Source organism: Melanotaenia boesemani, chromosome 9 (genome assembly GCF_017639745.1).
Source record: "Melanotaenia boesemani isolate fMelBoe1 chromosome 9, fMelBoe1.pri, whole genome shotgun sequence".
NCBI lineage: Eukaryota > Metazoa > Chordata > Actinopteri > Atheriniformes > Melanotaeniidae > Melanotaenia > Melanotaenia boesemani.
The window spans coordinates 15,342,201-15,356,175 of record NC_055690.1 but is presented as its reverse complement, the minus strand read 5'-3'; the positions used below and the strand labels follow the sequence as shown (position 1 = coordinate 15,356,175).

General features: G+C 37.2%; 1 protein-coding gene across 1 annotated transcript; it reads left to right on the top strand.

Moving 5' to 3' along the window:
• Window positions 1–1,096: 1,096 nt before the first annotated feature.
• On the top strand, window positions 1,097–4,944 carry dynll2a (dynein, light chain, LC8-type 2a). The gene is made up of 3 exons (XM_041994636.1): window positions 1,097–1,262; window positions 1,761–1,907; window positions 3,280–4,944. The coding sequence occupies exons 2-3, from the start codon at window positions 1,776–1,778 to the stop codon at window positions 3,415–3,417; spliced, it is 270 nt and encodes an 89-aa protein (XP_041850570.1). The 5' UTR covers window positions 1,097–1,262; window positions 1,761–1,775; the 3' UTR covers window positions 3,418–4,944.
• The last annotated feature ends 9,031 nt before the right edge of the window (window positions 4,945–13,975 follow it).

Below are 13,975 nucleotides of genomic sequence, written 5' to 3'. Positions count from 1 at the left end.
CCATAGATTTTTGTGGGCTTCAAGTCAGGAGACTTGTTGGCCAATCAAGCACAGTAATTCCTTGGTCATTGAACCAGATTTTGGTTCTTCTGGCAGTGTGGGTAGATGCCTGGTCCTACTAGAAAGTAAAGTCAGCATCTCCAAAAAGCTTTTCTGCTGAAGGAAGCATGACTCTGGGATTTTGATTTGCAAATTAAATGCAAATTTGCTCTCATCAGAAAAGAGCACTTTGGATCGCTGCTCAACAGACCAGTTCATCTTTTCGTCAGCCCAGGTAAGATGCATCTGATGTTTTGTTCAGGAGCGGCTCGACAAGCGGAATACAACAATTGTGGGTGGGGTGGCTCTCAGCACCAACTCCAGCCTCAGGCCACTCCTTGTAAAGCTCCTCCCCATTTTTGAATGGTCTTTTCTTGACAATCCTCTCCAGGCTGTGGTCATCCCTGCTGGTTGTTCTACCTTTTTCTTCCACACTTTTCTCTTCCACTCAACTTTTTATTGATGTGCTTTTGAGAGCATCCAACTTCTATTGCAATTACCTTTTGAGGTTTTCCCTCCTTGTGGAGGATGTCAATGATGGTTTTCTGTACAACTGTCAGGTCAGCAACCTTCCCCATGATTGTGAACTCTACTTAAAGAGGCTGAGAGACCATTTAAATGCTCAGGACTCCTTTGCAGGTGTTTTGGATTATTTAGCTGAATAGAGTGTAGCACTTAGAGGCTGCAACAGTGAACTTTTTCATACTATTCTAATTTTCTGACATTTTTGGGTTTTCATAAGCCATAATTATGAAAATGATAAAAATACATGCTTGAAATATCTAACTTTCTATATATAATGAGTTGATATAACATATTAGTTTACCTTTTCAAGTTAAATTACTGAAATAAATTAAGTTTTGAGCTATATTCTAATTTTTGAGTACCTGTCCCTTCTGCCAAGGTCTCGTTTCCTCCCGGCCCACAGTCAATGATGTATATACTGTGAATGATGCATTGTGGGATGAAATAAGATGCCGGCAGACAGGAGCTGGAGAAAAACGCTTGCAATAGCCGGGATGGCTGCCGTCCAGCCAATGGCAGGGTGCAGCATGCAGCAGAGGGGCGGGGAGCTGCTGGAGCAAAGCGGAGACAACCTTCCTACATGCTTATTGTGTAAATCGTTAAAAAGCAATTAGCTGCAGCATCATCTAAACCTTACCCACTGCTTAGGTGAAATACATATATTTAATAGGAAGTTATTTCAGTGAGCGCAAGGAAAGGTGAGTTGGAAATTTCCCAATTTGAAAATGATTAACTTGCACACATATTACATATTCGGATTTGAGTTTTTCTTGTGTTTTTTATCGTACGTTTCCGTGCATTTTAACAGATTATAGCTATTTACATGGCCTCTGTCGGCAATAAATTGTCTTTGCACGTAACTGGACACATTTTAGTTTTGCTGTCTTAATGCAGATGCACCTTTTATCCGAAAGTGATTTTGCTAAGTAATTCAACTCCACCTGTATCAAGTTTCGTAGCCAATCTATGCAGTCTTCACGTAACGGTTATGTGAATAACAGGCAGAAATATACAAGCACTAGTTTTTAATTTAAATAGCTAACTGCAGATAACGCCGTGTCAAATGGCTTAATTTTCTGCGTGTGGTTGAGGAATTGCGAAGATCCGGCTGGCCTAAACCAATCCCCATCATCACCACGTGCAGTGTCAATTTTCAGTGCGGTACGTCTGAGTGAACGCGCCTGTTTTTTCAACAGCAGGCAGCCTCAACCATGACTGACAGGAAAGCGGTGATCAAGAACGCAGACATGTCCGAGGACATGCAGCAGGACGCCGTGGACTGTGCCACACAGGCCATGGAGAAATACAACATAGAGAAGGACATTGCTGCCTACATCAAGAAGGTGAGACTGGACGGGTGCATGCATGGATCCAAGCACAGCTCTGTGGTTTTCAGCAGTGGCACATGATCTGCAAATTTAGAGCCTTCTGTGTTCTCAGATCTATTTTTACTCTATGAGGAGATATGATTCTTATGATCAAGGCCCCAGTTACTTTTGTTTGATTCCTTTAGGTCCACAAATCTCATAGCACAATGTTTATAAATAATTCAAACTGGTGCAAGAGATGGGTGCTTTTTCACATTTTACCGGTATCCGGAGGTATAGGTTTCAGTCCTTACTTATTTGTAGAGTGTTGTCTGTAAAGAACAGTGCTCTTTAAAGTGCTGTACAGACAAGATAATGCCACAGATCTATAATAAAAGTAAACCTTGTGGTACAGTACAAAGATAAAGTAAAAGGGAAGTTTGGAAATTACTAAACTACAACCAATTTAATAGTAGCATTAACATGCAATGAAAAAGCAAACTCTCTTCTCTAACACCAGGCTTAAAAACATTCCTTCTGCTTGGGACTAATATGGTTTCTTCTTACTGTTTCTGCTCCCACTGTGACCAACGTGTGGGCACCAGCATGATGAAAGTAGATATAATGTGGCCCCAGAGGACTGAAACACCCATGAGTTAGAGATCAGGCAGGAGACCCCAAATTTTCATTTAAATATCTGTGATGTTATAATGTCACTAGTGGTTTTATTGGCTCATCCTACAAACAGTCCATAAACCCACTGTGGATGCTGATGTTAGTTAGTGTTACAGAGTGGGAGAAAGCTCCAGGAGTGATGCAAACACTTTAAATAATTTCAGTGGAGACACTTCACTTCCTCTGATCTCTAACATGATAACTTCAAAGTTGAAATGGATCATGTGATCAGTTTTTTTTTTTAAAGAAAAAATATTCCCAGTTTAGACATTTTAGGCTCACAAAGGATTTTTTATTTTTTGCATCTTGTCACACTGTGCATAATATCTGTGGTTTTATAGCTATTATTTGCATAAAATAAGTAGCTGGAACATTTCCCGTTGGGTAGTGGGCTAGCTTACTCCCGCTGTCCAAACACAGGCTAATATATGATTCTGAACTTGCCATTAGTTTGAGTGTGTATAGTTGTCTGTCTACATCAGGACGGTAATTGGCTCAAAACCAATCTACGGTCTTTCAACAGGGACAAACGCCACATCCTCACCAGATTTTAAAGGATGAGTGGAAGTATTTACTGTGGATTGATTAAACCATAAATAAAATGAACGTTGGTTAAAAAGTTAGTTTTCCCCAACGCGTACAGAATAGCCACCACATCCCTAGCTGTGTTAGACCAGATATGTAGTTAACAGCCACTGAATTTGATTAATTTCTTCGTCTTGCCTCTTTTCAGGAGTTTGACAAGAAGTACAATCCCACCTGGCACTGCATTGTTGGGAGGAACTTCGGCAGCTACGTCACCCACGAGACAAAGCATTTTATTTACTTCTACTTGGGCCAAGTGGCTATCTTACTCTTCAAATCTGGCTGAGAAGTTTCTGATGGGTATTGAGGAGTTTTTCTCCCTGAACCTAAGTTGGAAATGCACTGGTGGCTGATGTCTCCCATACATTAATAATGACATACCATAATGATGCAAACCTGCCGTGCGCATTTGCATGGACTATACACTATTTAATATGTATGTTACAGTAAGTTTACTTTTCAATAGTTGCCATTTGAATGCAACTGAAGTAGTTTTTGTTGATGCTGTTAAATTCTAGGTTGTAAAAGATTTCGATGTGGCCCTTGATTGTATAATAAAGGAAAGCTGTAGAATGTAGTGGTGCATCTGCTTTCCTTCACAAGTGGCATTGCCAGATCCTGTAAGGAGACTCTGTTCTTTTGGAAGGTAAAATGATACTTTACCAGTTTAATAATTATTCATGAATACATTTTCATAACAAAAGAAGTTGTCATTCTCTTTTCACATAATGACTTGGTTTATTTCCAGTGTTGAACTGATTTAAGTTTTCTGGAAATTTGCATGGTACAAAAACGTGTTTTTCATTTGGATGCCACATAGATCCCCAGCAGAGGATGAAATTTTAGCAGCCACATTCAGAAAAGATGTCACAATGTCAGACACACTTGACACTTCAGAACCAGCACAAGCCAGTGCAAACATTTCCAGGGATGTTTAGTTTCTCAACTCAAATTTTCACTGTGAAGAATGATCGAGCAATTAAGGCTCACATACACAGACCTTACTCGGTAACGCTACAGACGTTACCAAAATGACCAACTCACCTACCTAGGTTTCAGTTAGCATTTTGTGTTACTGCATGTTTGAAGAATGGAAAAAAAAACAAACAATATATTTAAGTGCTGTAAGAAGCAAAGTAATTCTAATGGACATTTTTAACTTTCAGATATTGGACCGAACAGATGTATTTTGTCCCAGTAATTCTAAGCGATGTTGTCTCCTGTGGCTCTTGTTACTTTAAAGTTGCAGCATCCCAGTGTTCAGTTTTGCTCTGCCCGTGTACTGCCAGACATGCAGGAAAAACAAAGCATCTGGAGTTTAGATTATGACATTTTAATTTTTGTTTTGTAATGTTAATATGATTGTCTGAGAAGTTAGTGCACAATGTTTGGGTCCTGATTGAAATGTGTTCTCTGGGAGGACAGATTAGAGGTTTGTAGATCATACAGTTAAATAAAACCACACATTTCTAGCTATATGAGTCTGAATGTTTACGAGTTGTTTCCCATATCAACTATGGGTCAGATAATTATGAGGTGTTAGCTTGGACTGATTTTGCTTTTGAGGGGTGTCTTCCGTACTATTGCTAATGTAAACTGAGTTAGCATTGTTTTTCACTAGCATGTAATTTTGCTGTATATGTGTAGGAGCCGTTCTAATGCTGTTAAATTTGCACAAAACGTGTGCCTGTCATTGCTCTCAACTGTAACTGGCTTGAGTACAATTGCACTTCATTAGAATAATCCAGTAGGTTGCTACAGAACCAAAACCATATAGACTCAATAAAATAAAAAAATCATTGTTGACTTATAACACTGTGGCCCTTTCTTTTTTCTTTATTTTATAATTGAACTGCTGTTAATAGACAGGAGTTGCATTAGTGATAGTTATTGTCAATATCCTAACCCCAAAGTTCAACATACTGGGAAATACTATGCCTTAATTCCAAGAGTTAGAAGTAAACATTGTTAGTCTGTAATTTGTACACCAACAAGTTAGTGTTTTAAATTTTCCCCCAGTTTACAGTATTAAGTTAAGCTAATTAACTTAAAGGTGCAGCATATAGTAAAATCAAAGATCAGTTACCAAAAAAACAAAACAAACAAACAAACAAACAAACAAAAAAAACGTGTTTATGTCTGAAAGAGTTTTGGCTACTGACAGCCACCAATCATTCACAACTATTATAGGAATTTGAGGTCATTTCTATGCTGATCTTTACCACTAGATATCAGTATTTCTCATACAGTATTCCGTTAATAGCTGATCATTTTAGAAACAAACCATTTACCTAAAAAATGACTCGAATTTATTGAAATGTCAATGTCCTACCTGTTTATGAAATATAAAATGTGTGATAGCTAGTTTAATACAGACATGGTGTGTATATATAGCTTTCTAACCATTTCTGACTGCTAAGCTGTTTACCTCATACATTGTTCAATCCAAATCTCAACAAAGAAAGTTACCTGATTGTTCCTATAATTTTAAATAATCCTTTTAGTTGATTTAGGAATTTTGACTAAATATGTGGTTTAAATGAGATATTTCAGAAGTTTGACAACAATGGCTAATGCTAACCACCAAATGCTATTAGCAAATTAGCAATAAGACCTTTCAGTGTGTTCTGTCCCTGAATATTATTTTTCTGAATTGGACTCTTTTGCACAAGTAATGCTGTTTTTCAGCTGTTACTTGTATAGTATATGGTAAAGATGTTATATTCAGTAAACCTTTAGCTTCTCTGTTTTGATAAGAAGCATATTTTCTCATACTTTGAACTCATCCATCTATCCCCCATTGGCTCAGTCCAATGCAGGGTGCTGGAGCCTGGATTTATTAAAACACCAATTCATTTTATTTATTCATTTATTTGGCACTGTGGGAGGAGACTATGCTGACTGGACATGCAAACTCCACATAGAAAGGCCCTCAGCTGAGGGTTTAATCAAGACCAATTTTGATTAAATATATGTTTCAATAAAAGATTGTTTATTGGACAGATCAAACTTAGAGCGAGAAACTTAAATGGAAAACAAGGACAAAGGTTTGTTTACTTTTACTCAAATAAGGTAATGGGAAAAAGTTGGCCTGGTGCCGCTTGATTAAATTATGGAATATTTGATGCAACATGAGCTTTAAGTTTGTATAGCTCGTACAGACTTAAAGCTCATTACACCCATTACATTACACCAATGTAATCACTCCAGGTAAAAAATAATCAAGAGACATGTTCTTCCTCAAATTCACTATGAATATTTACATAGAAACTTGAGTCAAACAGTATACACAATAAAAGTATTTCTTAGGTATTTTATTTAATTGTATTCATTTTTGCTGGTTTTACAGTGTCTTTATGTAACTGACCTGTAACAAAAATCATTTAAGGCAGATGCAGCAAACATATGCCAAACCTTACTGATATAATAATTAGACAACAAAAATTTATTAAGTTTAAGATGACTGAGCAAGATGAGTGACAAGAACATAGGCTTTCATGTTTAGAAGCTGCAGGCCCAACCATGTCTGATTATGTCTTCACAAGGAATAAATGAGGAACGGTCCATAGCTACAAGTGTGTTGGATGTTCAAGGACACAAATAATGGTGATATCAGACACTCTAGTTTGGTGCTGTATACTCATATTGAGAAAAAAAGCAACATGAGATATACAATGAATCAATTTAATGCTTATAGAGTTGTTTTGTTTTATTATTAATGCAGCACAAATGTCTGTATTTTCTGGGTTTTCATCCTGGATCAGTTAATTGCACTTATAAGCTCACTGAGTCAGCAGTAGTGCCTTTTGGATGCTTTGCAAATATGATACATGATTATGTATACACATGATTCATGTCTGCTGACAAACAGAGGTCAGGCAAAGAGGTTAGACAACACTCTAACCCCTTCAGTGGTCAGATTATGTGTCAGTATCAGGGCTGATGTAACAGTATACATTACAGTGTAATGTAACAGAAAAATAGCAACTCTTATGTTTTCCTGCAGAATTGTAATTGCCACGAAAACTACCAAATGACCACAGTGGGGATTTTTTTTTCTTGCTTTGACAGCTTGTCTTCTCATTGATAAAGTCCGCCTGAGCAGGGTGTCTAATGTGTTGAGTTGGTGCTGTAGTTTATGTGAAGTGGAAATCTGCTGAAACAAGAGCCAGCAGAGCTCAGAAAGCAGACAAATTACAGAACAAATGACCAATGAATAATTTCTAAAGACAGACTGAGGTCAAACTGGATGAAATGAAACACTCTTTGAGATTAACTTAACATGTATAATTTTGTTTTTATACTTTTGAGCCAAACATTTAGCTGTACTTCTACTAAATGAGTGAGAAAGACTCAATATGAATGACGAAACAAAGTTTGCCAGAGGCTGTGAAAATGCCATATCACAATGCTCTTACCTCCTGTCTTTTTTTTTTAAATAAAAACCTTCACTGCTGTTTTACTCTCTTGCATTTTCCCATCACCACCTTCTCCCCCCACATACCTGCTTTCACAGCCTCTGGCTGCTTCCATCCATCTTCCCACACAGAGCTGTAATTTATGGTCAAGGCACATTCACATGCAGACTACACAGATGATTGACTGAACGATGAAACTAACCTCTGCTGTTTAGAAATGAAACATACATCTGTATGAATTATTTATCCTGACTCTAATTTAAATATTTAATTTTTATCATCAAGGGACAAAATTGGTTTATTGTCTACATATGTAAACTTACAAGTCCAAGAAATAGATGAATCACAAGGTAGATTTCTTTTTGGCTTGTTTTGTGGAAAACATGTTATTTTCTAACTGGTGACTAGTGTTAAAACAGATACAAATCCTGTTAAATACCACACTGACATTAAGCATTCACATCCAAATCTTTGAACAGGCTTAAAAAGATCCTGTTATTGTGGCATGTTTATATCCCTCTGCTCTGACATTGCTCTATTCAGCTTCTCATATGTTCAAGCAGAGAAAAACAGTTGAAAAACATGCACACTGTTTGTTTTGCACAGCCTTAAAAAACATCTACTTTTGTTTGGTGCGTAGCTCTCATTGATGCAGTGTATCTTTGTGCTCTGCAGATCTCTCATAGACTGTGAGATGACCAGTGGGCGGACTCAAAACTGGCATAACAGGAGGCAAATGACTCAGACTCAAACATCAGGGATGTTGAGAAAATTAGAAAAAAAGAGAAAAAGTGCTGCATCCATGTGTTGATTGCAGCAACTGGATGCATAGACCACAATTACATGTGTCTATGCTGGAATGTATAGTGTTCTTTAACTATCATTGCATAAAAATCCTTAAAAATGGAAATGTGACCCCCCTTCATTTGTAATTGATTCGTGTTTAGTGGTTGGAAAATGGCATCCGAGTTATTTATTTGTCAGATCTGTTAATATACAGAACAAATATATGAGTGCATAGTCTTCCCTTTGCGTGTTACTCAGTGTTAATTTCAGCAGACTCATAATGGCAGTCCTTTTACCTCATCATAATGGGGAACATCCATGAGGAATTAGTGATGGATCACTTCGATTAAGTGTCCGGCATACACAAAAGTGAGACCTCCTTTAAGTGAAATGCAGCTATCACCATCACACCTGGACTGCCTCTTTGGAGACATGTCTATTGTTTTGAAACCCTTGTTACTGTAGAAGAGAAAACTGTTATGTAATGCTGTTTAACACTTACAAAGCAGTGACTATATTATGTAAGGCAACAATATGGTTGTATCTGAATTTTAATCTGCTGATAGATAGATAGATAGATAGATAGATAGATAGATAGATAGATAGATAGATAGATAGATAGATAGATAGATAGATAGATAGATAGATAGATAGATAGATAGACAGATAGATAGATAGAGATTTCTGTTTAGCAATTCCATATTCTGACCACAAGAGAGAGCCCTTTCCCACTGTAGAGGTCACCCATTTTTTTTTCAACGTTTTTTACTTTGATATGTGTTGCTGGTGTAGAGACCACTGAAAACATTGCCATTTTTTTAAGCAATGTGAATGAATATTTTAAAGCAGAGCCCAACTGATAGCAGGTATATAATAGGAATAATTACTGTCTTTGAAGCAGAACAACAGAAAGTTTCGGGGTTGGGGAATTTTCAGTACATGATTTTATTTGTATGACATTTGTGTTGTTAACACTTATTTGATTACCTTATTAGGGAACTGAGAAATGTTAGCAATGCTCAGGAAATGCAGTTACTTTTAAACTCAGATCATATTTATCCAAAGACATTATCAGAAAATCAGGAAGTCTTGTAGAGGAAATGAGAAATTCTCATGCTAAAAGGGCATTGTATAAGAACTAAAGTTTTGTATTTCTATGTGTTCCCAACCTGAGTACTGCTCCTTAGAAGCTGAAGGTTGTGAGAGTTGCAAACAATCTCTGGTTTGTCCTTGCACAGGGCACCCAAAGGTGATATGGTTCATAAATGATCATGCCCGGTCTGCTTTGCTGCACCTGAGAGCAGTTTGTTCTAGTGGTTTCCTCCAAATGGACAGCAGCCATGAAAGTTTGCATTGCATTGCAGGAAGTTGTTGAAGCGTTCACCCCCGCATGGATTTAGTCAGGTGTGGTATCGCTCATATGCCATTAGGCTCATTAACAAAGCCATTTCTAAAGATTTGAAAGGTGGACCTCAGCAAGTAAGAATTTCCTGTAACTATAGGCAATGTGGACAATAAGTGGATTGAGATAATAAGGCATCAAAGAAGAATAATCTCTTGTACAGATGCCACGTTTTTATATTTTAATTACAAAGTCAAATATTGAAAACAGACTTATGCAAACAAATACACAACACACAGTGTTAACTTAGTTTTCACATCTTAGCAAACATTCTGCATGACTAAGTAAGAAGCAGGTTAAAGGTTGAAATGGCTGCCTTTCATGGGCCGCAACGTTTTTATGACCTTGTCTGCATGGACACTACTGGAGACACACAAACAGAAGTTTGCTCCTGGTTAAACTCAACTCAACCGCTAGGTATACCTGAAGGAGGACATCAGATAGAGCTTTGTGTTGCTTTAAGTGTCAAAAGCTGGCCTAATTATCAAAAATAACAGAAAAAAACTCATTCCTGCTGACCTAAAGTCACCAGTTCTACATACCATCTTATCTGAGCCAAATTCTTTATGGACCATCACCTCGTAATCCGTTCCTTTACTGCCCTCGCTGTGCGCTGCTGTCAAGGATAAGGTAATCAGCTTATCACAAAGGCATGATTTATAAAACCTGCATCCAGTAAGGGCATTTTGGTGATTCAGATCCTCTTTGAAATTTTCCAAAGGAAGACCAGATTTTCATTTGAAAACAAATGCTTTGAGGAATTATTGGCACAGGATTTTGCATGACTTCTTTTGATTTGAGAGTTTATTTGACTTTGTGTCAATAATCTGAACACTTAAAACATGTTCCTATGCAAATCTTTTCCTTGACTTGGCAGCATAAGGATGGAAGAGAGTGCCTTGATTCAGTACTTTCTTGCCTTATCTCAGGTCATATCCCTGCACTGAAAGCATGTGATATTGGGCAATGGGGCAATAAAGCAGGGCAACTCTTTATGAGAGGGAGTGTGAAGCTGCACTTCACTGACTGACTTTGTTGCTGCAGGTGGCTTCTGCACTACAAAATGCAGCTTATTCTGAGGCTTAGCCTTTCTCTGTTTAGCTTAGCTTGACTCAGCTAAGTTCAATTATGACTATCTCATTTGATCCATTTTGAACTTATCTTGTGATTATAGCTTATATTTCCTTAACTTAGTATTGTTTAGTTCAGTGTATCTTTACTTGCTTGTGCTTTATCTTTGGCTTAATTTAGCATTTGAGTTGTCCATACTTCAGTGTCATTCAGTTATTTAGTTTGCATTGCTTTAGTTAATCTAAATTCTGCTAAAATGGCCATAACTGTTTATCAGAGAAGTGTCATTATTGCCATAAACAATATCCATTATAATAATCAGACTTGTTGTAAAGTAGCCTGTAAAAGATTATTTCCATCTACAAATCCTGAACATGTGTATTCATAGATAAATTTGGCCTAAAACCGGCAGGTCATCAGGGTAAATGATGGGGTTTAGATTACCCTAAAAGAATTTTAAAGCTGTTGTAAAAGTGGCTTTTTATGTGATTGCTGTTAGGTCTGACTCAAGGTCTGTTTGAAGACAATGCAGAAACTACGGGACATAGGGCTTTATCAGGTGTGTGTGTGTGTGTGTGTGTGGGTGTGTGTGTGTGTGTGCGTGTGTGTGTGTGTGTGTGTGTGTGTGTGTGTGTGTGTGTGTGTGTGTGTGTGTGTGTGTGTGTGTGTGTGTGTGCGCGTGTGTGTTGGTGGTGGTGGGGTCTGACTAAGTATTTCAGGATTTCATGCACCTTGTTGGTGATGGAGGTCGGGGAGGTTGGCGGTGAGGAAGTCACACAGGTTGGGGACACTGATCCAGGTGGTGGGACTGTGCAGTCACTATGTCTCAATCTTCAAACTAACCCTGCATGACTAGTCTTGGGCAACAGCTAATGGCCCCCAATTACAGTTTCTCTGTCCTCCAGAAAGCAGCCAGTGTGGCGTGACCCTTTAAAATGAGTCTCTGTCACAAATGCACAACAACTCATGTTTTAAGACCAAGATTAACTAATTAGATGTTGATTAAAAGCAAAGTTTTTTTTTTCTTTTTTTTTTAAACTTTATGACTAATGAACTGCCTGAGCAACAGTTTTTGCTGCATTCTTTTGATAATGATATGAGAACATAAATGTGAGGGTGGGAAAAAAGCAGGGAGAGGGTCTGAGGTGGAAAGGTCAAACTGATGTTTCACTGTGATGCCAAAGAGGGACATTTTTTTCCGTCAGGATGCCTCCTGTGGTCAGGGTTAATGTTGTGTTCTTGGGACAGAGATGTGCAGATGAATTAATTTTAGGGATGAGCAGAGAAGCGTGAAGACAGGGGGACAGAGTCCACTAGTGGTGAAGCGGTGGGTGGATGCTGTTGTAACTATCCCAGCTTTACTTCACTATCACTGTAAATTTGTAGGACCCTGAACATAACATTTCTTACACATGATTAAACATAAAGAATTCACAAAAATTTGATCAGGTTGCATATCTTGTGAATTAGTCTTTATCTTTTTTATTAATTTACTTTAGCATTAATTAAATAAAGAAAAGAAAGATCAGACTGTTATAATATTGTAAGAATTAGAACTATTTTGTGTTTTAGAGTCAACAATATTGGATTTTTAATTTAAATAATGCCAAAGTTTCTGATAATTATGTAAACATATCTAAAAGCAGTGCTCATGAGCCAAAACACAGACTCCAGCCAATTTTAAAGTATTATAATTTCCAGTGCTCATAAGCACAGAGTGCTGACTCTGAGCAGGTTTCCTTTGGATGACCAATCAAAAATGTGATATTTCAACAGATATGACTTGAGACGATAGGCTGATGCACAAAAGGCAAGGAATAAATAAATGATCATAACTTAAACCTATCAATCATGCAAGTTTACTCTTACTTTCCTTTGAAGAGCAGAAATTTGGCTTTTTAATTTGTTTTAAACGATCAGTCAGCTTTTAAATTTATTTATTGATTTTAAGTATATACTAAACTTTTATACCTCATCCTTCAGCTTTAGCTCTACTTTCCTTCTGTTACTAATTCACAAATATTAGCATAAATTAAAAAAACAAGATGCCATTGCTAGCATGTACAAGATGCCATTGTTAGCATGTACAAGATGCCATTGTTAGCATGTACTCGCTCTGGCAGAATAAGTAAATCTCGGCTTGCCTTACTTTTAGCTTGAAATTATTTTAAGTAAATGTATTTATGTCAATATTGGGTTTAATGCATATGAATACATATTAACAGTGGATTAATTGGTGTATCTGCACTTTTCACAAAGCAGGAAGCACTCTTAATGTGAAAAACTCCCAAAATTTGGGATTTTAGGTCAGAAGTTAGAGATTTTCATAGTCAGATTGTTTGAATAAGTCCTGCTGATGTTAACTGAAATGAAAGATGCTTTATTTTTAGTAAAAACATTCTACTTGATAAATGAACTGAATATTTACCTTTTTAAACTCTTATATCTTAATCATTTTCTGACCTTTAAAGATACCTTTTGTAGTTTTTGTATGATAATTTACCAGATACGGAGTAGCTTCTTTTGGAGTTAAGTAAACTAGAACTGAGTCATATCCTCTGTCTTTACAAAGAAGGTAACTGTAGGTGTTTTAAGCAATCACAGGGTGACAAGACAGACGCCACGGTTGACTAAGTGTGAAGGTTTTCTCTTTACTCATGAAATAATAGATAACTTGGGTTCCACATTATGTGGCCCAGAGCCAGAATCTTAATTGTTTAAAAGCTGACTAAAATAAGCAAAGTGCACTCAGAGAAGCTCCTGTGAGACTTCTCTTGTCAAAGTTTACGCTTACAGTAAAAACAGGTTATGCACTTATCGAAACACTTGAGCTTATCATTAAAAAGTGACAGCTGCGATCACAGGTGAAGCTGAGGTGGGTGACAGGTGCTTCATAATTCTCAGCTTTTTCTGGAACAGCTTTCATTACAATTTGTTTCAGTTTACTGTAGAAAAACCTCTGCAATACTGCATGACTGCATCAGTAGTTTTATGTCTTTCTTTGTTTTCCAGTTTGCATGAGATGTGTTTTCTTCACAATGATCTCATTTAGCTCCCTCACAGCGAAGCCACATCAACATCGATCTGCGTATGAGGTAAAAGCAAATGTGCTGATTCCTCTCCCACTTGGTTATACATTAACTGTTAACAAAAAAGAAATAAAAAAA